At 50.5% G+C, this 26,323-nt stretch overlaps 1 protein-coding gene across 2 annotated transcripts; it reads right to left on the reverse strand.

Moving 5' to 3' along the window:
• Positions 1 to 1,836: 1,836 nt before the first annotated feature.
• Positions 1,837 to 26,323, reverse strand: TPM4 (tropomyosin 4). 2 transcript variants are annotated; one of them, XM_043911114.1, is made up of 9 exons: positions 26,042 to 26,323; positions 19,620 to 19,745; positions 15,013 to 15,146; positions 11,367 to 11,484; positions 10,838 to 10,908; positions 9,790 to 9,865; positions 7,490 to 7,552; positions 7,334 to 7,403; positions 1,837 to 3,257 (listed from the first exon to the last, which is right to left on the reverse strand). In XM_043911114.1, exons 1-9 carry the CDS (start codon positions 26,153 to 26,155, stop codon positions 3,175 to 3,177), a joined length of 855 nt encoding a protein of 284 aa, XP_043767049.1. In that variant the 5' UTR covers positions 26,156 to 26,323; the 3' UTR covers positions 1,837 to 3,174. The 2 variants fall into 2 exon arrangements, with proteins under 2 accessions (XP_043767049.1, XP_043767050.1); XM_043911115.1 differs by lacking the exons at positions 19,620 to 19,745; positions 26,042 to 26,323 and adding an exon at positions 19,080 to 19,430.

The following is a 26,323-nucleotide window of genomic DNA, read 5'->3' on the forward strand; positions in this document are numbered from 1 at the left end:
CTGGAGACTTGCCCAAGGATCTTATAAAAGAGGGCCCCCACCTCTCCTTCCTCTCACTGCAGCATGTTTTTCTGCTAATCTTGCTATGGTTAGGAAAAGCTTCAGCCAGAGCCATTGGCCCCTTCGCAGGTTTCCCCCGTGTTGTTTGCTACTACTGACCACATTCTCTGGTGGTCCTTTTCTTGGTACTGTTCCCATTTTATTTTCCCGTTTCTTTTTTTACCCACACCACCTCTTCTCTGGGTGCTGCTTCTCAGATTCCATTGCAGTCTTTTGAGGGGTTTTTGATTGTCTCTTAGATATTGCTGTTCCTCATGGTTCTCTCTCTGTTCTTGCTTCCAGGGTGATCTTATTCACTTCCTTGGCTCCTATTATCTCCATGCTGGGTGATTTCTAGCCCATAGCTGAGCCATCCCTCTATGTCCCAACTACTTTCTGGGTATCTGCCTTTGGATCTATTAAAGATACCTCAAACTCATTATATCCACAACTAAACTTGTTCTCTTCTACTCACACTAGCTTGAGTTATCTTCTGAGTGAGACCTAAGTTGCCTTTGATACTTTTTCATTTTTAGAGGTTCTAATTGGCTCTTAAATCTTGTCCTTCTATCTGTTGCCTGTCAGATCATCACATCTCTCCACTAGTCTCCCTGATCATTCTCTAATCCAGATTCTGCCCTTCAGTGTGCTTAGTTAAAACATTTATCCCATATCCATCCATGGTCTATTGGCAGGATAAAGTCCTCACAATCTGGTCCTAAACTCACCTTCTGTCCCACTCACACTTTATGGGATTGGGTACTCCCCAAGAGCTGAGACAGGTCAGTTTAACAAACATTACTTGTATTAAGTGCTGAGGCACCAGGATGACTAAAACAGTATACTGAGATTAGATTACAGGCCAAGGGGGGTAGGGGGGAGATGAGGAACTTCAATCCAGCAATGGTAGGGCAGGTAGAGGACTGCATTATACTTCATTTGATCTACCAGCTTAACAAGCTCACAGTGTCAGCGTAACTGTTGAATTAAAATGAAGGAAATGTTTTTAATTGTACTAGGTGACAAAAAAATTGCTTGCCTTAATATCTTTATTAAAGGCTTTCATTTCTCCTTTTGATTCCCTATTCTCCTTCCTCAACATCAGATCTTAGAGCAAATATCAAAGCAATTAAGGTAGTGAAACTGCTATCATCTTTGACCTTTTCTTCTTTCAGTTCAGTTGCTCAGTCGTGTCCGACTCTGCAGCCCCATGAACCGCAGCGTGCCAGGCCTCCCTGTCCATCACCAACTCCCAGAGTCCCCCCAAACCCATGTCCATTGAGTCGGTGATGCCATCCAACCATCTCATCCTCTGTCGTCCCCTTCTCCTCCTGCCCTCAATCTTTCCCAGCATCAGGGTCTTTTCAAATGAGTCAGCTCTTCACATCAGGTGGCCAAAGTATTGGAGTTTCAGCTTCAACATCAGTCCTTCCAATATACACCCAGGACTGATCTCCTTTAGGATGGACTGGTTGGATCTCCTTGCAGTCCAAGGGACTCTCAAGAGTCTTCTCCTTTAGGTTTTTCTTTAAGTTCCTGCCACCCAATAAGCTAAGTCTTAAGATCACTTCTTCCTTCTTATTCCATTATGGCAAGCACTATATCCTGGATTAATTGAAATATTCTCCTAGCTGATCTTCCTGCCTCTAGTCTACCCTCACTCTAGTCCTCTGACAATGAATACTAAGGGGATGTTCCTAGCAAATAAATATTTGTTGAATTGTTGGCATTTTCCATTCACATTTGTTGAGCCAAAATGCTGTGTTATGTCCCCACACATTCTAAAATTCACACAAATTGGAGTTTATGTAAAAATTTATTTGACCAAAATGTAGAAAAAGTGATACTATTACATATGATACAGTTGCAAGAATCTAAATGGAAAGTGGGTTTTATTCAATTGCACAATTTGCTAGTGTATCTCCTGGGTAGTGTGGCGCTTAATAAATAGGAGTGAGGGGCAGAGGATTCAGATAAGCTAGAAGCAGGGTGATTCTTTTAGTCAGAATTGTAAACTTGAGTTGGCCCCCACACTGCTGGGGAATGTGGAATGTTTCAGCTCTGAGATGTTAACTGAGAAAGCAGAAACAGAACAAAATGCCCTGTGTACAAAATACTCCATATCCAGTTTAATCAGGAGTTTCTCGGTCTTTGATTAACTTGGTCCTGAAGAAGGAATTAAAAATCTAGATAAGTAAATCTCCAATTTGCCATTCTCGTGAGTATAGAGATGAAGTTATGCCAATTTTTTAGTTTTTACTTTGCTGTCTGAGAGGGCCATTCTGCCTAATATTTGTTCACAGAAAAACAGTCTTGCTCAATTACTGATAGTTTTGAAAAAGACTGCTTCTCTGAATAGGACTGAATTCTCCAACATTCATTCCTCCTGAGTGGATGGCCTCATATCAGAGCAGATAAGCATGGGTCATTATTGGAATAAGACATCAGCTCCTCAGAGAACTTAGAGCAAAAGAAACATAGAGAAGAGCATATCAAGGATCTATCCAAAAAACATCTGGGTAATTATTATGACTCTTTTCTGAGCACTCTCATGCTGACTGCTCAGAGGATGTTTGTTCTGTTCTGCACGGTGGAGTGCGGAAAAGAGCCGGGATGATCAGGTTAACCTCTCTGTGGTTTATGACTTCCCACAGTAACCCCACCCCCACTTTGGTCTGGATGGAAAATCCCCACCCATTTTAATGTGACGATCCCTGGCCTCCTACCACGTGACCAATGGTGGACATTCTCCAACGTTTTAAACTGACCCATGACTAGACATCAGAATCTGTGTTTTGAAAGTGTGGGGTTGTCTATTCTCCCAGGAACCAAATGCCCTCAGTCTTAAAAGAGAGTATGTATGCTCAATATGAAATACCCTGCCTACCTTAGGAATATATGCAATTTAAGGATTAAAAATAGAGCTGAAAAAACTGGTGTCATTTTGGAAAAAAGGAAGGAACAGATTAACTGGTGCTCAAAGCTTCTCTGATACAAAATATTTGGTCATGTATTCATAATTTGCTTGACATTTCCAGCAAAGCGAAGAGGCAATAACAAAAGAAACTTCTTACAAGAGAAGAGAAAGACACGGCGCTCTGGAGTTTCTGTTGGAACAAGACTCTTCTGTTTTGGTTATATACAGTTTAATTCGTTTAGTGTCTGATCCAGTGTCTGATGTAAGCCCACGTTCTCTTCTTTGGCCTGGGCAAGTTTTTCTGGTGAAAATTAAGAATGAGGGAAAAACAAATTAATAAGCGTCTTTATTAAAAGGGGGGAAAAGTTTCTAAGCTCCACATTGCCAGAGTGAAAGAGCAGAGAAAGTACTCTGCATTTTAACTATAGCAGAACACCATGGACTTCTAGACACTAAAAACCAAATCTGGTAGTTAGGGTTGGAAAATGAAATACAGGCTGCTCAGTTAAATTTGAATTTCATATAAATAAAAATTTTAATGGAAGCATATTGCAAATGTTGCTTGAAATACACTTATGCTCAAAATTTATTCATTGCAGAGCTAAAATTAAAATTTAACTGGGTGTCCTGTATTTTAATATGCTAAATCTGGCAATCCTAGAGTCAGAACACCTGACTTAAGCCCCGTGAGGTAAATGCCACTTAACCTAAGTCATTTAAACTTTCTAGGTGTCAGTTTCCCCATCTGTCAAATGGGGGTAATACCATTGTGTGGCAGAGGGTTATCATGAGAAACAAATGAGAAATGCTTCAGAACTTAAAAATGCTACATAAACACAAGCTTTTGGTCTGAGATATGGATGAGTTAATACATTTTCTCTCTAGTGCTGGTTAGTCCCTGAGCTTATGGAAGGGAAATATAATCTTATAACCCATCTTTCCTTTGGAGCTTCTGAGAATAGCTGTTTAAATTCCAGGCATAATTGTGTTACTGTTTGTACACGTCCATCTATGTGTCCACAGCAGTCAAACTCCAGGTAAATGCAAAATGAAATTTAAGCCAGACTACAGGTACGTTATTAAACGGTTGAGCTGATGAAAGAAATGAAAACAAACGACCCCCTCCCCCCCAACCAAACAAATCAACAAAACTCTCAGATGCCACTTAGAGCGATGCATGACAGAGCAGGAGAGAAAACTGGTTTGCGACAAGTAATGGGTGATCAGGGACTAGGCCAGGACTCATTAAAATACCAGAGGAAAGCAAAATACCTCATAAAATGTGATATGATCAGCTTGCAAATATTCAGAAAGAAAACGACTGCCAAAGATGGCCATCTTGCAACTACAACTACTGAAGCTTCCATTTGATGTGATACTTTAAGAAAAAACTAGTGACTTATGATCTGGGAGGATTCTGTCAGAGAATAGTGACCTGGGCCTGTGGAGTCTGGATTAACACAGTAACTGACTGCCTACTGCAGGCGAACCCATTTCTTCTCAGTTATCTCATTTAATCCTTAGGAACTCAGCTATCACTTTTATTTCTGCTGAAAAGGGCTAGACAGCTCAAATGGCAGAGCTGGGGTGCAAAGCAAGGTATTCCAACTCCAAATCCCGACCTCACTTCACCTTGCCACTGGGATTTCCCGGCATCTACTTTGTTATTAGGTCTGAGAGAAAGTAAGTTTCCCTAAAAGTGTTAATTGCCCTTGACAAGTGTGACAGCAAACCCCGCCCTCCACCCAGCCCACCACACAGTCAACAGGTAGTAGTAGATCCACCATAGCCCTAATCTCTGAAGTTCCACCTAGGTGCTTAGGTAGAATGACTGGATAGGCAGGGCTGCAGTTATTTCAAAGGGTGGAGGCTACATATGTCTGGAAAAATTCCAGGAACAAATACCTGGAGAGAGCAAACAAAAAACACCCACCCCTACAGCATTTAATCTTTCCAGGGTCACATGCATGGCAATGTGACAGGAGTGGTTTACGCAGAAGTTCAGGGGGGAAGGCAGTTAGGAACAGAGGAAAGTTGGGGGTGGAAGGGTGTGGGTAGTTTAGTAAAGTTGTATTTTGCCGAAATGAATAAAGAATTGTGACAAAGGTTCCCAACTGAATAAAAAAATTACTGGATGAGGAATAAGTTATGGTGACCAAAAATAAATGATCTACTCAGAAGTCTTCATGCCACTTTCATGTTCAAGGGGGCAATCTAGAAGATGGCTTGGACTTCAAAATGTCAGTGTTTCTGGGACAATTTGAGGTGGTGGTAGTGGTGGGGTGCAGGGGAGAACCGGATAGATTATTTGAAATTTGTGGATTCTCTTGGGGAAACTGATGAGCTTTTGGTCCCTAGAGGTTTTTAACACCCATACACAAACTTCATGAGCCCTCACTAAACCAACGTTCCTGGTTCTAGTTAACTATGAGGGGAGATACATATTGCTCAGGAAAGTTGCTTTGGAACTCAAGAATCACCTCAATTCCTTTGTTCGGCATTCTAGCAGCTTCCATCCCCTTGCCCTGCTATGGGATGCCCCTTAATTCCTTGCAGTTGTTTTCTAAGGGTAGGGAATAGAGGTGAGCTTCTCTGGTGAGCTGCCTCCCAGGACTGGGAGCTGAAGAGGTGCTTCATGAACAATGAAGACATAGGGAACCCCAGACACCATTCTCCAAGTAAAACACAGAGAAAACGAGAGAAAAGGACTAAGGAGACCAAAATGCCATTGCTGCTGTTTGAATCCACAGATGAAGTGCCATCCCAAGGTAGCTTCTTTTTAGAGATAAGCCGGCTGGTTTTTGCATGTTCTGCTGACTCTGTTAAGCTGCTCAAGAGGTTGGATGGGTCTCCATTCAAAACAATTTCTATGTAAGGAAAAACTGCTAGTGGCATGCAGATACAGTTAATATAGCTAATACATTTGAGAGCTCAGGCCAAATTGGCTTTTGTTTTTATGTTGTCAGAAAAGAATCATATGAGCATAATTTTCTTTTTTGAAACCAGCTCTTCATTTGAACCACTCACTTTTGGTTGCAGTCACGGTTAAGGGCCTCAAAGGCCCTTATCTCAAAGCCCACAGCTCAAAGGCAGCAAGTGGAGAAAATGAAAATGAGAGGGCATGAAGATGAGGACGGCCTGTCTTTATTTCAGTCACACAGTCACAGACTCAGCAGCAGAAGGCTTGAAAGATCAAACCAGAAGGCAGGAAACTGGAGCTTCTAGAAGCCCACAGGAGTGGAGGTACCACAGTGAGAAGGCAGACTTCAGTATTGCTAGGACAGAGGGTGGCATCCCAGCCGCCTCTCAGGAGAGAGGTCGTGTCATTGAACATGTGGTCCAGGTCCTTGCTGGTAGCTTTGTATGTGAGCGTCTGAGCGTACAGCTCATCTAGAGGGCAGAGGTCCCCAAGGAGAGAGTTCAGAAGAGGTACGGAATATAGAATTCAAGGGTTGGAGTGGAGCGATATACATTGAGAGGAAGAAAAAACAGTGAGAAAACAAAGCATGAACTGGGACAAGGTTGTATCTCATGTAAAACAAACGAGAAAACATAAGATCTACGGAGTGATTTCTCAGTGGAGTGAAGTTCTGCAGGGGATTAGCCATAGTGAAACTTTAGAAAGAGTGGTGACTAGAAATGGTGAGAGCTTCTCCCCACCAATCTCCCATCCCAGGTTATTTGACTTTCAGTGATGTCATCCGGCCCGAAGGTCACACTTTGGAATGGGGCATTTTGCCTTATATGGAAACCTCACTTCCCAAACCAAACACTGGGACACATGGCCTGAAGAACGAGTTCTGTACCCTTTCTGGGAGGGACAGGCAGTTTGGGAGAACCGAAATTCCAGGATTCTGGAATTTCCGGGTTACTCCGTGAAGAGCACAGGACAGAATTTTTTTAAAGATGAAACACTTCAAGAAATTCTGGGATACGTGGGCACCAGACTCACAGACTGGAGTCTTTATTCAGGTCTCTACAGTCTCTAAATTTCCATTTTCTCATATTGTGATAAGCTTTGCGCTCTCTGGGAGAGAGTTTCCGTAAAAAATGCAAGGCATTTAAAAAATGTGAGGCGTCTCAGAAATGAGCAAATTGAAGGAAACTCTAAAGAGCTAAAAAATCAGCCATATTTGGATCTCTGTACTTACATATGGAGTTAATTACGCAGAAATATTTTAGTTCTGGAAAAATGGCAACCCTAGTTTGAATCTGATTTTGCACTGTCCTGTCCCAGGGCTCCAGACTTCCAGATGTGACATCACTCTGCTCCCCTGACGTGGATGAAGCCCAAACCAGCCTTCCCAGATTTCCCCTGACTGTACGTGTCGTGTAAGGGGGAGGCAGAGCAAACACAATTAGATGGTGATTTCATACCTTCCAGGTCATCAATTGTCTTTTCCAGTTTCGCAACTGTTCTCTCTGCAAATTCGGCACGGGTCTCAGCCTAGGGCAGAAGGAAGAAGTCACTAGGACTGCTTCAAGACCAACCCCAGGAGAATCCCGAACCAGCTGGGTGGGAATCACACTCACCTCTTTCAGTTTGTCAGACAGAAGCTTAATTTCTTCTTCATATTTGTCCTCCTTTTCAGAATACTGCGGGAGAGATCAAAACACTACTTTTTAAAAAGGAGGGAGCGGGGGGACAGCACAAGAGAATGCATGTTCCCCGATTCTCGGAGAAAAGCGCGTGCTTGAAGCTACGAACCTGCCTAAGCAGCAAAGTAGAGACAGACACCTTTCCAGGCAGATGAAATGTGTGGGAAACTCAGAGAGTCTGGGAGGGGATCCCTCTGGGATGGGACTGATCTCAAGACCTGAGCTGACAACTCAAGATACACGTGTGAAGATGGAGGCAGATGAATGAATGGAAACATGCCTCTCAAGGCCCTCCACCGCAGCTGGCGTCGTCTGTTTCCAACCCCACTTCCCACCAGCTTCCTGCCACTTCCTAAGCCTATTCTGAGTACTCTCTGGTCTCCCAGCCCTTGACTACATCTGGGCCCCCAGGCATGGAATGTCCCATTCCTCACTGCTGTCTGTCAGAAGGTATGTTTGTCTTTCAAGGCTCAACTCAGGTGAGTATTAGCTAACCTTTATCAACTTCCAGCTGTGTTGTTAACACCAATCCCAGTTTACAGATTAGGGAGTGAGTCACGGAAGCTAGCTAATTTGTCAAGGGTTACATCGCTACTACCTGACCGAGCCACAGCTGGAACCTGATTCTGGAATATGAGCTCCTGGCTGGCATCCTGCCCTATAGTTTTTTTTTTTTCCCCCTTTAATAATTTTATTTATTTATTTTTGGCTGTGCTGGGTCTTCCTTGCTGTGAGGGCTTTCTCTAGTTGTAGCAAGCGAGGAGGGCTCCTCTGTAGGCACACTGCACAGGCTTCTTATTGCGGTGACTTCTCGTGTTTCAGGCTCTGGGGTGCTCAGGCTTCAGTAGTTGCAGCTCCTGACTCTAGAGCGCAGGCTCAATAGCTGTGGTGCATAAACTCAGCTGCATGTGCGATCTTCCCGGATCAGGGGTCAAACTCTTGTCTCCCGCACGGGCAGGCAGATTCTTTACCACTGAGCCACCAGGGAAGCCTCTATGGTCTTTTCTAAGGTCACCTCCTTGCGACACCTTTCCCAGCTTCCCAAAGTCCCTCTGTGGAAGCCCCACCACACCCTAATTACTTTGTCAACCCTTCTACTCAACTAGACTACAAGCTCTTCCAGAGCAGATCACCATAGCATCTCTTCCAATGACCAGTCTCTCACATACCCACATTTATTCACCAACTAGCCCAGCATGAAATACCCGCCAGGCACCACGCTGGGACTAATGACACAGCTCTAAAGGAGACCAACAGAGTCCCTGTCTCTACAATCTAGCGAGGAAGGCACGCAATTAATTATAATAAATGTGATCAACCCTCACGATAGGGAAAGAAGTAGGTGGGGCTATGCAGTTGAGAAATACCTAACCTGGATGAGCAATCCGGGAGGGGTGGACAGGGGGTTGCCAAGCAGAGAGAAAAGGGGGCAGCCATCCCAGGCTGACTGGACAGAAGCTTCAAAGAAAGCAGTGGAAGGGACCAACATGGAACATCTGTGAAACGAGTTCAGTGCAACGGGAGGGGAGGAGGAGGAGGGAGAGTGAGGAAGAGCTGAGAAAGAGGAACTCAACAGCAGGGGTTGGGAGGGGAGGAGGGAAGGTCACGGAAGGGTCTGTACGTTCTTGCTAATGTAATGACTAATGCTCTCTCCTGTAATGACTACTTTGGGTACTGTTTCAGCAGCAACAACAAAAAAGCCCAATTCCACCTGTGATTGCTGCTCAACCTTCTAGAAAGTATTTCTGGAGGAACCCAGGGATGCAGTTGAGAGTGCGGCTCTGTAGGCTCTGTATGTACATGAGGAGGCTCAGAATTCCCTAAGATGAGCCTGACCAGGCCCCCATTTCAGGTTCTAAATTCATCTCCAGGGACTTTCCTGGTGGTCCGGAGGTTAAGACTCCTCGCTTCCACTACAAGGAGTATAGGTTTGATCCCTAGTTGGGAAACTAAGATCCCACACACTGCCTTGTATGGCCAAAATAAATAAATAGATAAATAAGCCCAACTTCGTAGGAGGCTGAGATAAAAGCTGGCATTAAGACCCTATGAAAGAGGGAAATCTAGCCATTGGACACCCTTTTCTATAGGAGAAAAGGAAACCTGGCTGCTGGGTACCAAAGCTACTGTTGGCAAACACAGGTCAGATCCCCGACACCCTGGCACGCTCCTGTGTTCCTTGGGGGAAGAAAAAAGGCCAGCAAATCACCCTCCAGCTCAAGCCAACCACCAACCTTTTCAGATGCAGCCTCTAGTGACTTCAGATTGTTAGTGACATTCTTGAGTTCTTCTTCCAGGTCACCACATTTTCTGCCCAAAGACAAGAGAAGATTTTTGGTGTCTTATCTTTTTGTACAAACCACAGTCTCCCTAAAAAGTTTTCTAAAGGAGGAATCCGCACTGCCAGGGGCCCCCAGAAGGAATGTGGGGAAAAATGTTAATGGCTTTCTCTGAGACACAGTGCTGTGTACTTGTCAAAACCCCATCGTGCCAGGCAAAGGCGCAGCAGGCCGAGGAGTGTTTGGGAGGTTTGTAAAGCTCTCTGGGCTCCCGCCAAGTCTGAGGCAACAGGGACTTGTGAAATCCACGATTGATGAGGCTGACTCCGGAAGGTGTTTAAGAATGAGACGCAGTGCAGGAGGCTGGGAGGCGGCAATCCGAGTTTACACTGGACACGCCAGGAAGCAGGCCTGGGATGGGTTTCGGAAACCAGATCTCTTAGCACTGCAGGGATGCTCTGGGGAGCTCGAGTCCCCACCCGAGTCTGAGGGGAGAGGCTTTTGGGGTTTTGTGGTGGGGGGTGGGGGGAAGGGAGCTTGTGGGGACTCTGGTCAAGCTTCTCACCTTTCCTTGCCACCAAGAATGTGTCCTAGCCAAACAATGACATCAAGAACAAGGCACTTAGACACAGACACGGCAGCCTGCCCTCAGTGTTCCCTTAAGAAGGCACAGCCTCCTGAGGATTCCTCTCTAGGAAAACGGGACTTCTGGGCTTCTCAGTTACTGCCCAACACTTGTATTTCCCAATACCTTTGTGGCAAGAGTGAACACGTGGGCGGTACTTCCCAGGGCAGTGAGAACAGTCGCCTGTCACTCTTTGTCAGCCAGGGAAGCAGAGAGGAGGGACTGAAGGATGAGTCCCAGATACCCATCCACTTGACCAGAGGCCCTGGTCGGTATCCATTCCCAACATAACTTACTCCCTCCCAGCTCCCCGACCAACCCCCATCCACCATGTCTGGAGCTGAGCTGGGCACCACCCAACCCCACTCTGCCACTCACAATTCGGACACCTCGGCACGCTCCTCTGCCCGCTCTAGCTCACCCTCCAGGATGACCAACTTACGAGCTACCTGCAGAAACAGGAAGGACCAATTAAGACTGACCCCCAGAGCCACATCTAATAGAATACCCCATCCCCACCCGGAGCAAACAGCAAGGCCATGTCCAGCAACCTTGGGGCTTTCTGCTGCTGCTCCAACTCTAATTTCCGAAACTAAATTCTCTCCTGTGGGCCCCAGGAAGGGGAAGGAAGAGACAGGGCCATGGGGGCAGGCAGAAGGAGCAACTGAGCTTTCGTGGTCTAAAGACCCACGGCCGGGGACCACAATTCCCCATTTTAGCCTAACGCCCAGCTGGAGGACAAAAAAAAGGGATCTGATCACTTGGTTTCCCCTTTAAGTCTAAGTCCCCACTTGTCTGACCGTCACAGAATTTCCTTTAGACGGCCCCAGGGTTTTCCCTATCACAGGTCCATTTCCTCCCCGCTTCCTGCTACTGCCATCTGCCAGCCCCACTCCCCACCACTCACCTCCTCGTATTTGCGGTCAGCCTCCTCGGCGATGTGCTTGGCCTCTTTAAGCTGCATCTCCTGAATCTCCATCTTCTCCTCATCTTTCATGGCGCGGTTCTCTATCACCTTCATCCCTCTGCAAGGAGCAGAACCTGTCATTGCCTCCACACACACATGACCACCTCATTGCACACCTTCAGGCATCTAACTCATCTAAACACTTCACTGACACCTACTAAGAGCCACACTCCAAAGAGGCAACTAGAGCTGCTCACACTCATGTGCATCTTTGCTGATTGCCAGGCACCATTTTTAAACTTCACAATCCCTGTCCCTAGAAATAGGTACAGTATCCCTATTTCAGAGAGGAAGAAACTGGCATAGAGGAGCTAAGTAACTTGCTCGAGGTTACACAGCCAGTAAGAAGCAGGGCTGGGATTCAAACCCCGGTAATGTGGTTCTGGAGTCCACACTCCTATCCCATAGTCTCTCACTAACTAGTGACGAGGGGGACTTGTACGCCAACAGTTACCAGGATCTGATCGAAGGTCTGGGCTGGCCTGGCTGTGGGAATGATGGATTCTACTGCATTGGGGTGAGGAGTGGGGTAGGGAGGGTGTGTTTGTATATCACAAGGGGCTTCTCAGAAGAGAGTCCACAAGTGAACAAGGAGAGGAAAGGTATTCTTCAGTGAGAGAGAGCGATATACAAGAAAGCCCCAGAGAATGGATAAAGGACATGTGGTACATACATACAATGGAATATTACTCAGCCTTTAAAAAGAATGAAATAATGCCGTTTGCAGCAAGATGGATGGACATAGTGGTTGGCATATTCAGTGAAGTAAGTCAGACAGAAGTGAAAGTCGCTCAGTCGTGTCTGACTCTTTTGTGACCCCATGGACTATACAGTCCATGGAATTCTCTGGGCCAGAATACTGGAGTGGGTAGCCTTTCCCTTCTCCAGGGGATCTTCCCAACCCAGGAATCAAACCCAGTTCTCCCACATTGCAGGTAGATTCTTTACCAGCTGGATCACAAGGAAAGCCCGAGTCAGACAGAAAAGGAGAAATATTGTGCGACACCCCTTATATGTGGAATCTAAAAAGAAGTGATACAAATGAACTTACAAAGCAGAAAGAGACTCACAGACTTATAAAACAAACTTATGTTGCTGGGGGGAAGGGAGAGTTTGGGAGTCTGGGATGGACACACACACACTGCTAGATTTTAAATGGGTAACTAACAAGGACTGTTTGTATAGCACAGGGAACTCTGCTCAGTGTTATGTGGGAGCCTGGAAGGGACGGGGGTTTAGGGGAGAATGGATTCATGTATATGTAGGGCTGAGTCCCTTTGCTGTCCGCCTGAAACTATCGCAACATTGTTAATTGGCTATGCTCCAATACAAAATAAAAAGTTCAGAAAAACAGAAAGCCCCAGAGGAATGAAAGAATATGGCAGGGAAGTCAGGGTGGTTGCACCACAGGCCGCCTGAATGACAGGCTAAGGGTTTTTCTCCGAGGGAACAGGGAACCACGGGAAGGTTTCAGAAACAAGTGTGAATGGAAACCAGAATGATGGCTGGGACTTCAGTGGGAAGACCAGGTAAGAGGCAGATATCCACAAAGTGATGGGTGAGGAAGGCCTGAACTGAAGTGGATACGTCCACTAGGGGTAGGACAGTGTCCTGGGAACAGCTGGAAGTGCCCTACCACTTCTGACCACGAAATGGAGCTCACTGTGGCCTGCACTGTGTGGAGTGGACATGCTAAACTCAGATATCTCCAAAGAAGAGGCCAACCCAGTATAATGTATCAGTGTGTGTCAGGCCTGCCCACGGAGGACCATTATTATACTTCTAATAAACACTTCCATTCGGACTGTCCCTGCCATTCTCAGCTAACTATCAAAACACTCTCCAGGCCCGTACTGGGCTTTCCAGGTGGCACAGTGGTAAAGAATCTGCCTGCCAATGCAGGAGACGCAAGAGACTTGGGTTCAATCCCTGGGTTGGGAAGATCCCCTAGCAGAGGAAACGACAACCCACTGCAGTATTCTTACCTGAAAAATTCTTTGGACAGAGGAGCCTGGGGGGTTACACAGTCCGTGGGGTCACAAAGAGTTGGACACAACTGAGCATGCAAGCCTGTACCAGGCCCTGAGATCAGCAAGCTTGGAAAATCCCCTGCAGTCAAGGGGCCGATCAAAGGGACTAGCTCAAGGCCCCATAGTAAATGGCAGTGGAAGGACTTAGATCTAGATTCTTCAGCTCCCAAGTATAGAATTCCTTCCACCTAAACATCAGGCTCTAACAAGGGCGCCATCAACGGCTGCTGGTAACATGATACCAACAAGCGAAGGGCCTTTTGACTTGGGGAGGTGTGAGAAATGAGTGAGATGCCTGGCCAGGCCGGTGTGACTGTGAACAAGGGAAGCACCTAGCTGAGGCCCCTGGCACAGCCGTGAGCAACTTGTGACTGGATCCTTCATACTTCCACGTGGCTGCCCTGAACTACTGCCCTCTCACTCTATGAAGTGGCTAAAGCAGAGCCCGCACCGTGATCTGTGCCCTCCTAAGGGCTATTCCACTGTACGGCAAACTCCCCCTTAGGCAACTCAAAAAGTCAGTCGCCAAGATTCTCCAGTTGGTTTAGCCCCCACCACCAGGAATGGATCCTTGGGAGAAGTTTCTACCAGAGAACTATGGTGCCCATGTGCCAAGTTGCTTTAGTTGTGGCCGACTCTTTGCAACCCCATGGACTGTAGCCCGCCAGGCTCCTCTGTCCATGGGATTCTCCAGGCAAGAATCCTGGAGTGAGTTGCCATGCTCTCCTCCAGGGGATCTTCCTCAACCCAGGGATCGAATCTGCATCTGTTGCACTGGGAGGCGGGTTCTAGTGCCACCTGGGAAACTTGAACTATGGTGGACGAGTCCAGTGTGAATTCTGGTGTGATGCTGTGGCAGATATGTGAGGACCACCAGCCTAGCCCACACCACCACCACACCAGGAACCCACTGACCACCACACGGAGATGGCCGCTTCTGTGAATTACACAATCTGCCCATAGTCCTCCAGAGTCTGCACCAAGGCGTGCTGCTCATGAGGACACAGCACCCTGCTGGAGGCAGCAGGAGAATGCCCTGGAGGTAAGAAGTGCTATCAGTTGCAAATACTTTAATCGGAGTGGTTCGTGCATGTCCCCGACACATAGTTGTCCAGTGACCCAGAGCCTGAAGCACTGCTAATAATCACTTTTGCAGACAGCCCATTCCAAGTTTTCATCCCCCGCCTTCTCATATCACCCTGGAAACTGAGGTCTTGAGATTGCTGACAACCAGACGCACAGTGACTTTCAGAGAACAGGACACACAGCGCTCTGAGAACTGCCTGCCAACGACAGTCACAGCTACAGTCTCACATCTGCCCATTTTTTGCCTTCCTCTTTCTGGTGGTAGCTTTCCTTCATAACCGCCACATCAAATGCCTCCACACACAGCAGGATGGTTTACAAGGTGTTGTTGCCCATTTGTATGTATGTGTACGCATGTGTGTCCCCGGGATCTTACTGACTCTCACCCCAGCTCCGGTGGTTGGCAGTATGGCACGACCCCAATTTCCCAGAAGTAAACGCTCATGCCACCGGGTTCAAAGCGTCCTTACCTCTCACTCTCATCTGCAGCCTTTTCCGCCTCCTCCAGTTTCTGCAGGGCTGTGGCCAGTCGTTCCTGAGCCCTGTCCAACTCCTCCTCAACGAGCTGGATGCGTCGATTGAGAGCTGCCACATCACCTTCGGCCTAGGGAGGTCAGACGCAGAACCAGGTTAAGAAGGACGTAGGTCAGCCAGCCTTCCACTCACACAGTGCCCTTTTCTCCAGCTAACATGCTTCCCCCGCTGAAGCCCACCCAGGAATCCAGGCGGTAAGGAATTCAGACTGTCTCTTCTGGACAATGTGAATTTCCCCCAAATGTCATTGCACTCTCCCAATAGGACAGGCTCTCAAGTCATTACGGGCTTCCCTGGTGTGGCAGTAGTAGTAAAGAATCCATCTGCTAAAGCAAGAGATGTGGGTTCAATCCTGGGTCAGGAAGATCCCCTGGAGGAGGAAATGGCAACCCGCTCCAGTATTCTTGAGAATCCCCATGGACAGAGGCGCCTGGCAGGCTACAGTCCGTAGGGTTGCAAAGAGTTGAACTCGAGGGAGCACAGCGCTCAAGTCAATACAGGACAGAGAGAGAAGCAAGCTGTATCTTCTAAGAGGATGGTGCTGGACTCTCCATGGGACTTCTAGAGAGCAAGGCCACCAAGCAACAAGCTCACTCTGTCATACAAGGTCTGCTCCTAGCCACCTGAATGTTAAGACAAATGCAAGACTCTGGATGCCTCAGTTATATGCTGGCCGTATATAACTGGGGTGGGGGTGCTGAGTCGGGGCAGCCCAACTGGAACTCCATCTTTAATCAAGGCTGGCTGAGAGATGTTGGGACAAAATGATATAAGAAAGCAAAGAAAATTTGGTTACAGGCACGGGAGAGATGGCGGAACGGCTTTACTGGCTTTTCACCTACAAGGAAGGTAATAAATACGTTGGCATGCATAAGAGCAAGAATTCGAGGATCAAAACGTACTGGTCAGAATCCTCGCCCCGCCAGTGTTCAGCCATGTGGCACTGAGCAGGCAGCCTCCCTGCCTGCTTTGAGCCTATCCCAGGGCCCGTTTCCTTCATACCTTTCTGGGGACTGTAATGCAAGGGTGTGGCATCGAAGCTGGCATGTGGGAAGTCCCACAAAGGGCAGCTCTTGCTGCCATGATTCTCCCCCATTTAATCCTCGTGGATCTCACCCATTTTACAGTTGGGAAAACTGAGAGAGGCAGGAGAGGGGAAACAGTCTTTTTCAGTGTCCCAGAGCTGGCAGGGAACAGCTTCTTGAGCCCCAGCCCAAGGTTCTTCCCTTGCCAAATCTACACTCTTGAGTCCTGTGGGGGCTTTGAGGCCTCACACTTAGGAGTATTGAGAACTGGTAAAATAGGGCCCAACTGATGGGAGAAGTATAAAGTCACCCTGGCTTCTTCAGAACAAGACAAATAAAGAATCTCCAAATGGGGGAGGGCTGTAAAAAATTAGAGGAGTAACAGAATGAGGCCAGAGTTGCTGAAAAAACACAGAATCAGGAAACTTTTCTTAGCTCCACTATCCTAATTGCGGAGGGAGAGGAAATTCCCGCAGGTGTTTCTGATCACAGCTTCCTCCGGAACACCAGTGTGGAGAATCCATTTAAACCACTGATGAGCTATTTTAAGAACTGTCACCCACTCCTTCCAAAGAGTGGGTGCTTTTTATTCTTCTTAAAATTAGATGAATCTTCACTCCTTCAGCAACTGGAGCAGGAACGGACTCCTCCCCTCAACGTTTTTTTAGTACACTTACAAAATTGTGTAACCAACACCACCATCTAATTCCAAAAGTTTTGTCACCCCACAAAGAAACCTCACGCCCATCAGTAGTCAAGGCACTGATTTCTCAGATCATGCGGCGATGCTTGATTCATGAGTAGGTTTTGTTTTTTTTTAAAGAGCCCCTCCTTTTATGGAGGATTCTGAATCCTGACAACCATGCTTTTGGCACATTTTCAACTATCTGGAACGGAAATAGTTCTGAGATATATTCTTCTATGTACAGATATACATATATATGTATTCTTGAAAAACTGCTAGTCACTGCTAGTCATTTTGGGCTCCACCCCTTCCTGCAATCAAAGCTTCTACACTCTACAAAGGATTTTCCTTATAAGGTAAAAGAGGCTTGCTAGATACATGTGGCAAAGCAACAGGAAGATGTCGGTTAATCACACAAAAATCTAAACCAGCTGTCGGGAGGCAGACCCAGAAGTCTGCCACACGCCGGCTCTTGGCTTTCTCTACAAGAGACTGAAAAAGGCCTCCCCTCCCCCCTTGGCTTCATTCCTTCTGCCCAGGAACCTTCTTAAGGCTTTCTCCCCTTTTCCTGACCAAGAGAAGCCCGCTTTGAAAAGTGAACTTTTTAAGAAGTTCGAAACTTTTCCAAAAACATCTTTCCTCCCAACTGGATGGTCCCACTCCTGAGTCTTGGCTCACAGCTGAGGGCCATTTTTAAGCAGGAGTAATTGTCCTCCAGCGAGATGGCTTGGGATGAGATCAGAGGGAGGGTTATGCCGGTTACGTGTGTGAAAGAGGCCAAACCAGCTACTGTTGGGAGGCTCACACCAGGTTTCTGAGGGCTCTTCACGCCAGGGCGGCCCTTGCAGGATTAAAGGCTTTGACTACAGCGAGCACGGAAACAATTCTTTGCGGGGTGGGGGCGATTCTTACCCAGACCTGTCGACACCCACAGCAGTGCCCTCTGCCTGGGCATCTTTTCCACTGCTGGGGTCCCCACCCTGAGTCTCAACACTCCAGCTTTCCGAGACCCTGGGCCTCCACACTCTTCTTCCAACTTTCTTTCTGAGTCTTTGCAGTCTCTTGTCCCAGCAAACTCTTACTTATTCCTATAAGACTGCTCAGCCTCCATTTTGAAGCCTATCCCACTGGCTGGTTCTTTCTGTCATGCTCCCAGTTAGCAGAACACAACCCTCCGCCGCCCCGCGTGGTAATCAGCCTTATCTGACTCCCCTGGCCCCCACCAGGCTGTGAGCCCCTCTAAGGTAGAATGCGGGGAGAAAAGCGCAGGAATAGAGCACCTACTATATGCCAGGCAGAGAGGTTTTCCTCCAGAGTCCCTCCCAGCAATCCTGCCGGGGTGGGGGTGGGGGGGGCACTATTGTCACCCCGGCTTTGGAGACACGCTCCTCCTAGGAGTCAAGTACCAAGTGGGATAGGATGGGATTGGGATACAGATCTCTCTCCACTCCCAGAGGTGGCCACCACCTGTCCCATCCCAAGGGGCCATCAAGGGACGAAGAGAGGACAGTGAACCCCCCCCCCCCCCCATTCAGCCCCGGGCCTCGCATTTGCAGCGGCCGCACACAAACGACCGTGGATCGAGGGCCCCGAGCTAACATTCCAAGGTCTTCGCGAGCCAGGCAGGGTCCCGCGCGGCCCTCGTTCCCGCAGGGGACCATCTGGGGAGGGAAAGGCCGGCGGCTCGGGAACTGAACTTCCGCCCCCCGCCTGGAGCAGACACGTAGCTGCCGCGCCCCTGGGAACAGCTGGGAAAGTTCGGCAGGAACCGGGAAGCCCTGGAGGTGGCGAGAAAGTGCGGCGCCCCCACCCCCACTCCCAGTATCGGCCGGTCCAACCCCAGACAATGGAAGCTCAACGTTTTCACTCTCACTTCCCGCTCCTAGGTGGAGCTGCAGCTCCCCGCCCTCCCCCGCCCGGACCCGGGCGCCAGCGGCGGCGAGTCAGAAGGCAGCAGGGTGCCCCCTACCTCCACTCCCCACTCCGGGATCGCGCACCCCCCCCCGGACCATCCCCCCCATTTCCCGCTCCACCAGCCCCGCCCGACCCGGATGCGGCGCCCCCTCCCCTCGTCCCAGGCCAGGGAAGGAGAATGGCGGTGGAGGATGGGATCTCTGCAGCCGGTCCGCGATCCGGAGCGCTGGGGCCGAGGGTGCGAAAGTGGGATCAGGCGGGGGCGACAGCGGCTGGCGGGCAGGGAGCGGGTGGCTCAGGGAGAAGGGAAGAAAGGCGGGCGCGGCGGGGCCGGGGGTGCGGGAGCCCGGGCGCGCGGTGCCGGGGCGCGGGCTCTCACTTTCTCGCGCCGCTCGCGCTCGCCGTCCAGCTCGCGCTGCAGGCCCTGCGCGCGGTCCTCCGCCTCATCCGCTTGCTGCTGCAGGGCCTGGATCTTGCGTTTCACCGCCTCCAGGGAGTTGAGGCCAGCCATGGCGCGGAGGCGCACGCAGCGGGCGGCGGGCAGCGGCGGGCGCTCGGTTCGGCTAGGCTCCGGCAAGAGCTGCAGCAGCCGCGCCCCGGCCCCCGAGCCTTTGCCTGCGCCGGGGCCGCCCCCGCCTCTCCCCGCCCCCGGCCCGGCCGCCGTCGGGGCGATGAGGTCACCCGGCCGGGCAGGCGACGTCAGCACCGCTGGGGGAGGGCCTGACGTCGGCACCGCTGGCCGCAGCTGCTGGAAAGTGCCCCTTTTCGGGACTTATTTGGAGAAAGCGCCGGGAGGCACCGCCTTCTCCTCTTCCTCCTCCTCTTCCTCGAGCGCTTCCCGCCCGCCCGGCCCCGGGGCTCCTGCCTGGCTCGGCCCGGCCCGGCCCGGCCGCTGACGCCCCCGTTACTGGGCACGTACGTCGGAGGCTTTCTTCTCCGTCAGCTCCAGCTTCTCCTGCGCGTCTTTCAGGTCCTCGGAGTATTTGTCCAGCTCATCCTCAGTCCCCTTAAGCTTCTTCTGGAGGTGGGTCAGTTCCTCCTCCACCTGGGGACAGATCGGGGGACGCATCAGCCTGGGGGGCCCCGTCCTCGAGGTGCAGGGGCGCCCCCCACACTCACAAGAATCCAAGTTTCCTGATCTGTGAAACAGGGAGAACAATGTTCTGCCCCACTCACTAAATGTACCACTGGTACCTATTAACATGGCTTTCACATCCTTCCCTAGTCCTGGGACCAGATGTGTTTATATTTTTTTGGTGGTGGTGATGGTGGAGGGGGGGGTCTCCCAGTACTCTTGCAGAATCTATCACAGCTTTTGAGAAACAAGTCCCGACACGTTTTCTAGAAACTCGGGTTCAATTTTGCAGCCTCCCCGGTGGAGTCATACTCTGGCCTGGACCATCCCTCCCTTCAACCTTCCCAACATTGGCAGCCAGAGAAGCTTCTTAAGTCTATGTTGACCCTACCTCTGGCAAGGACCTGCCATGGCTCTCTATTGCCCAAAAGAGTGAAAAAATGAAAGTGTTAGCTGCTCAGTCGTGTCCCACTCTTTGTGACCCCATGAACTGTAGCCCATCAGGCTTCTCTGTCCATGGAATTCTCCAGGCAAGAATACTGGAGTGGGTTGCCCTTCCCTTGTCTAGGGGATCTTCCTGACCCAAGGAGCCAACCTAGGACCTGCTGTGGTTCCCAATTGCCCAAGAGAGTGGTTCTCACAAAATACCCTGAAGGTTTGAAAGGCTCAACCCCTGCCCTTGTCCCCCACTCCTGGGACTTTGTGGAGCTTACTGGAAGAGAGCTACTCCTTAGAGATCACTTTCTTGGGAGATTCAGGTTAGAGATTTTCAGTTCTTGCAGTCTGACTTGTGTTTAATAAAAATGTCTGAAACACTCCCCAAATTTTCAGTCCTCTTCGTTTATCCAGAAAGTCTTGCCCCCTCCCAGCACCCCCAGTTTGAGAAGCCCTATGGAATACAAAGACCCCTTCACCTCTCCATCACCCCCCACCACACCAGTCAAGGGTCAACTCAGAAAGCTTCTATGTCACCCTCCTTCCCTCTGCACCTCCCCCTCCGGCCCCTAACTTTGGCCTGGGGTGCTCAGTCCAGCTCAGGTTTTGATCTGACTTTATGTCTCAGGTGGTTTGACCCCTGGTCCTATTCATGCTTCTAAGGTGAGCAGACAGCCCGCATGGGCCCTGCATCCTCCTCCTGCTTCCTCCTCATGGCAGAAAGCCCAGAGAGGTGGAGTGACTATCCGTGGGTCACACAGCACTGGATCTGAACCCACATCTGAACAAGCCCTCCTAACTGACCTACTTTTCTGCAGCCCTCTGTGGCTCCTGTTCATTCCTGAGACGATGTGTGAAATGTGCCAGGTGCTGTGTGTGTTGTGTATGTGTTTCACGTGTGCGTGCACACATGCAGATTCTTGAAAGGGCTGCTATTCCCGCTCCCATTCCTAGGCCTCTGAGTGTCTTACTAATGAGCTGAGGAATGGAAAAGAGGTGGAGGATCCGAGGAGGAGGAGGAGGGTGGCTGCAGCTTCCACCTACGACAGGGTTCACTGGCCCTGACCTTGACATCTAGGCAAGGAGCCGGGAAGGCTGACCTCCAAATCCCCGTTGTCTGACCCTGTCCCCCTTTCTGGCCTCTGTTGTCATCTGCGAAATGGAAGCCTTGATCTGGTGGCCTTCCAGCACTCTAGCAGCTGCTTTTGAAATTCCGCTTTCACTGAGAAAATGAGCCAGTTTCCTTAAAGAAACAGGTCAGCCTGACCCAACATCCACCTGACTTCCTTCCAGCCCTGCATGGTACAGCATTTCCTAGGTGCTAGGACTTCCCCTGACAGTCCAGCGGTTCAGACTGTCTGCTTCCACTACAGGGCACGTGTTCAATCCCTGGTCAGGGAACTAAGGTCCTGCCTGTGGTGGCCAAAAAAAATTTTTTTTCTATAGCAGCATTTCCTTGGTGCTGTATGTCAGGCACAATGCTCTTATAACATGAACGACTGAGGGCAAATTCTGCAGCATTGGGCTCATTTGATGGGTGTCAAGATTGTTTTTGATGACTTTTTCTGGACAATAAAGGGTGGGGATTGTGATAAAGGGGACAGGGGGCTATGAAACAGAATGTGCCAGTGTCACAAAAGGGTAATGTGAAAGTGAAGTCTCTCGGTTGTGTCCGACTCTTTGTGACCCCATGGACTGTAGCCTGCCAGGCTCCTCTGTCTGTGGGATTCTCCAGGCAAGAATACTGGAGTGGGTTGCCATTTCCTTCTCCAGGAGCTCTTCCCAACCCAGGGATCGAACCCAGGTCTCCCGCATTGCAGGCAGACGCTTTACCATCTGAGCCACCAGGGAAGGTCAGAAGGATAAACAGTCCCTAAGTGAAAACAGGAGTTGCCTGAGGCCATTCAGAGAGGGCTATGAACCCTTGTCAGACTGACTTCAAAGCTGGCTTGCTTGGCCGCTAGGCTAGGCTGTGTTCATGGCCCAGCAAGCCCTCCTCCTATTGACCTCCCCACCCAGGTCCCTCCCCTGGGTGGTCTGCACTGTTGCACTGGGCCCCTAGTCCCTGTCCCACCCTCTGGCCCCACCCTGACCCCTGGGGCAGGGGTACACCTCTGTGTTTGGCTCTGTCCCCCTTAGGGATTTCCCCCATGGCTCAGCTGGTAAAGAATCCATCTGCAATCCAGGAGACCCAGGAGATGGGGGTTCAATCCATGGGTTGGGAAAATCCCCTGGAGGAGGAAATTCTTTAGTGTTCTTGCCTGAAGAATCCTCTGGACGGAGAAACCTGGCGGCTACAGTTCAAACGGTTGCAAAGAGTCGGATTGGGCTGAGTGACTAAGGGCAGCAGACCCTCTGGGGCTGGGGCCCTTTGAGAAACAGGCCTGGGGCTTAGGTCACCCTGGGCTCCAGTACCACCCAGCACAGAGCTAGGCTCAATGTTCACCACTGAATCCCGGAGGAAGTTTGCAGAATGAATCAATGACACAACTGCAAGTCCCTCTGGTTGGAGCCAGGTCTGAAAAAGTAAGTGAAGCTGACACAGGTCAGGTTCCTGTCCCTCTGAACTGCACACGCACAAAGCACCTAGGACGTGTGATGTCTCACTGCGGAGGCTGAGCCTTGCACTGGCTTTCCAAGGTCTCCCTCAAGTCACTTCCTTCTTGGAGCCTCAGTTTCTCTGCCTGTAAAATGGCTAGGAAGGTCATGGATGGCAGACCGTAGTCCCTGCAAATGGGGCCTTTGGGCTGGGCTGAGGCAGGATGTGGGGTCAAAGGCCAGTTGGGGCGGATGTCACTGCCCTGCGAGGGGTGTGGGCAGGAAGCAGGCCAGGGAGGCCCGGCCCATTCCCACACGGCGCAGAGAGGGCTTGGAATGGGGGCTTTGCTGCAGGGTCCCTGAGGGTCAGGCTGGCCCAAGACCCATGCTCTCTGGTCTCCGGATGCATAGGGCACTCTGAATAAGCTTAGCCTTTCATGATCTCCTGCCTTTGTTCCCAGGCAGAATGGGCTATCTGCCCTATGGGGCTCGGGCTTCTGCTTTGCACCTCTGGAATCTGACGTACCCTCTATCAGAGGCATCATTTGCCCCCATTTCTCAGATGAGAACACTGAGGGAACTCAGTGAGAGAGCGGCAGCAATGTGCCCTAGTTACAGAGTTAGATGATCTGGCCTGGATGTGAGCACAAGTCCATGGGGTAGCAAAGAGCCGGACATGACTGAGCACGCATGCGTGCACCACCCTAGTAGGCAGCTTTGGGCCAAAAAAAACCCAAAAAAACAAAAAAACAGAATGAAAATCCAGTTGGAGATCAGAGACCCTATCCCCGCCTCCTTGGCCATGCAGCCGGTGGGATGCTTTGAGGAGCCTTCCCTTTTGGACTCGTGTCTGCCCTGGGGCTTCCCTCGTGGTTCAGTGGTAAAAAATTCTCCTGTGATTCAGGTGATTCAGGTTTGATCCTTGGGTTGGGAAGATCCCCTGGAGAAGGAAATGACAACCCACTCCAGTATTCTTGCCTGGGAAATCCCATGGACAGAGGAGCCTGGCGGGCTATAGTCCATGGGGTCACAAAGGAGTCATACAAGACTGAGCAACTGAACAACTGCTTTGTTAGAATGTGCTATATCAGTCACTCACACCTTAGTGTGAATTAGAGCTGTTAAATTGCTTTTATCTGAATCCCTGGCTAAAGCCCTCATGCTGAATTCTTAGTTGCTCAGTCGTGTCCAACTCTGCAACCCCATGGAATGTAGCCCACCAGGCTCCTCTGTCCATGGGGATTCTCCGAGCAAGAATACTGGAGTGGGTTGCCATGCCCTGTCTCAGAGCCCTCATGGTAAGTGCTAAGTGATGGATGGAGGCCGCAGCTCAGGGCCAGCACAGGATGGGCGTTTGTGTTTGCCAGGGAGGGAGGAGGGTTTGTGGCAGGGAGCACTGCGGGTGGGGCTGTCCTGTGCGGATATGTTACTGCGCACTTAGGGTAGCTCCGGGACAGTGGGGGATGGGGAGGCCCAAAGGGGAAGTAGGGTGGGGTAGGAAAGAATCCTGAGTTCATGGAGCGCTTACACTGTGCCGGGTACCATGCCAAAGGCTCCACCTGTCTAGTCACCTCTAGTCCTCCGACGGTGGTAAGGGAAGCAACACTGTCACTTCCTCATCTCACACATGTAGCCACAGAGGCACAGAGGTGAAGGTGGCTTCCCTGGTGGCCCAGCGGTAAAAAATCTGCCCGCAATGCAGGAGACCTGGGTTTGAGCCCTGGATTGGGAAGACCCCCTAGAGGAGGTCATGGCAACCCATTCCAGTATTCTTGCCTGGAGAATCCCCATGGACAGAGGAGCCTGGTTGGGCTACTGTCCATAGGGTCACAAACAGTCAGACACGACTGAGGTGACTTAGCATGCAGCAAGCATGCCCAGTGCCTGAACTGTGAACACGGCCAATCTGAGCTCAGAGTCTCCACTTTTACCTGTTGAGCTGGCCTGGCGCCCAGGATGGGCAGGGCTGAGCACTTGGAGTCACCATCCTGGGCGTCTCCTGGGGCTTATCGGAGACCCTGAAGCTCCCCAGGGCTTGGCAGTTGACCCCAGGTGGGGCAGGCTACTCTGGGAGGGATCAAGATCCCCTTCCCTCCTCTTATTGGCTACTCTGACCACCCAGACCCAGACAACTGACTCCAGTTCTCTGCCCCAAGCCAAGGTCTTGGGACTGTCCAGCCCAGCCCCCTTCCATTGGCTCTCTGATGGATCCCTGTTGTCCAGGCCCCCTGGGAATCTTGTCCCCAAAGCTCTGAATCCAGGGCCTCTGCCTGCCAGAGGCACCCCCACCTTCCCCTGCCAAGCTCACAGCAAGGGGACCCTCAGAGACACATTGAGATTCTCAAGTGCACCCTCAAATCTCTACCCACCCCAGGCCCCAAACCCTCATCAGCTGCCCCACCACACACCCATACTCTCGGCCACACTTCCCAATCTGTCACTCACAGTCACACCTGAAACAGGTGTGCCCTGAAACAGGCACCTGTCACCCACACTCACACACAGATACCCCAACAGAAACACAACCGTGCAATCGGCACACACATACCCTGACAAACCCACACGCACCCATGCCAGCCCCAAATGCAGTCACCGCAACACACACACACACTCACCCTGACACACACAATTTCATCAATATCATGTCAACATTTGTACAAGAACACACAGCTAGTCTCGTCCCCTGTTGATAAAACCCAGGGCAATACTACCATCAACACACACTCAGACTCACAAACACATCCATTCCTATTCACACCCACTGTCAACAGCTACACACTCAGGCCTTCCTCGGCACACATATTCTCAGTCACCTTAAGGCCTCCACACAGCCAGAACACACACAACACATGTGGACACGCAAATGCTCAGACACACACAAATACCTTTTACATACACACAGCTGCCCTAAACCACCCCTTCTACCACACCCTGCGTGGCGATCCCCTCACCCCAACACACCTCCTCAGACTCATCTTCTCACACACAGACACAAGCAGCCCACACAAATGCCCCTCCCTTTCTTACACACTTTCCCACTCTCTCACTCACTCACTTTGCTTCCACTGGACTTCCTGGAAGTGGGTCCAGGCGGCCCCCTCTCTCCCAGCCCAGGGACCCCTCTGGGGAAGACAATAGTCCCCTTACTCTCTCTCAGCCAGAGCACCACCCCTGTCTCAGCCCTAGTCTCCCAAGTCCTAAGGTTTCCTGAGATTCCCACCCTCCGCCCCAGAACCTCACCAGCTCAGAGAGGGTGCTGGGCAGCCCGGCGCGGCCCAGCAGAGGTACATCACCTGCTTGCACTTTTCCTCGGCAGCTTTCTTATCCGACTCCGCCTGCTCGGCCCGGTCGATGGCGTTCTCCTTGTCCAGCTTCAGCATCTGCATCTTCTTCTTGATGGCCTCCATGGCTGGATGGTGGGGGGCCGTGGGCGCAGAGGGGGCTGCGGCGGCTGTGGCTCAAGTGAGCAGCCGGGGCGGTGGAGAGGCCCTTATAGGCTCCCGGGGTGCGCCGCCCTGCTGCGGGGCGAGTCTTGGAGGAGGCCCAAACGCAGGCCGCCTGGGCCAGCCGCCACT

The sequence above is a fragment of the Cervus elaphus genome, chromosome 9 (assembly GCF_910594005.1).
Source record: "Cervus elaphus chromosome 9, mCerEla1.1, whole genome shotgun sequence".
Classification (NCBI taxonomy): Eukaryota; Metazoa; Chordata; class Mammalia; order Artiodactyla; family Cervidae; genus Cervus; species Cervus elaphus.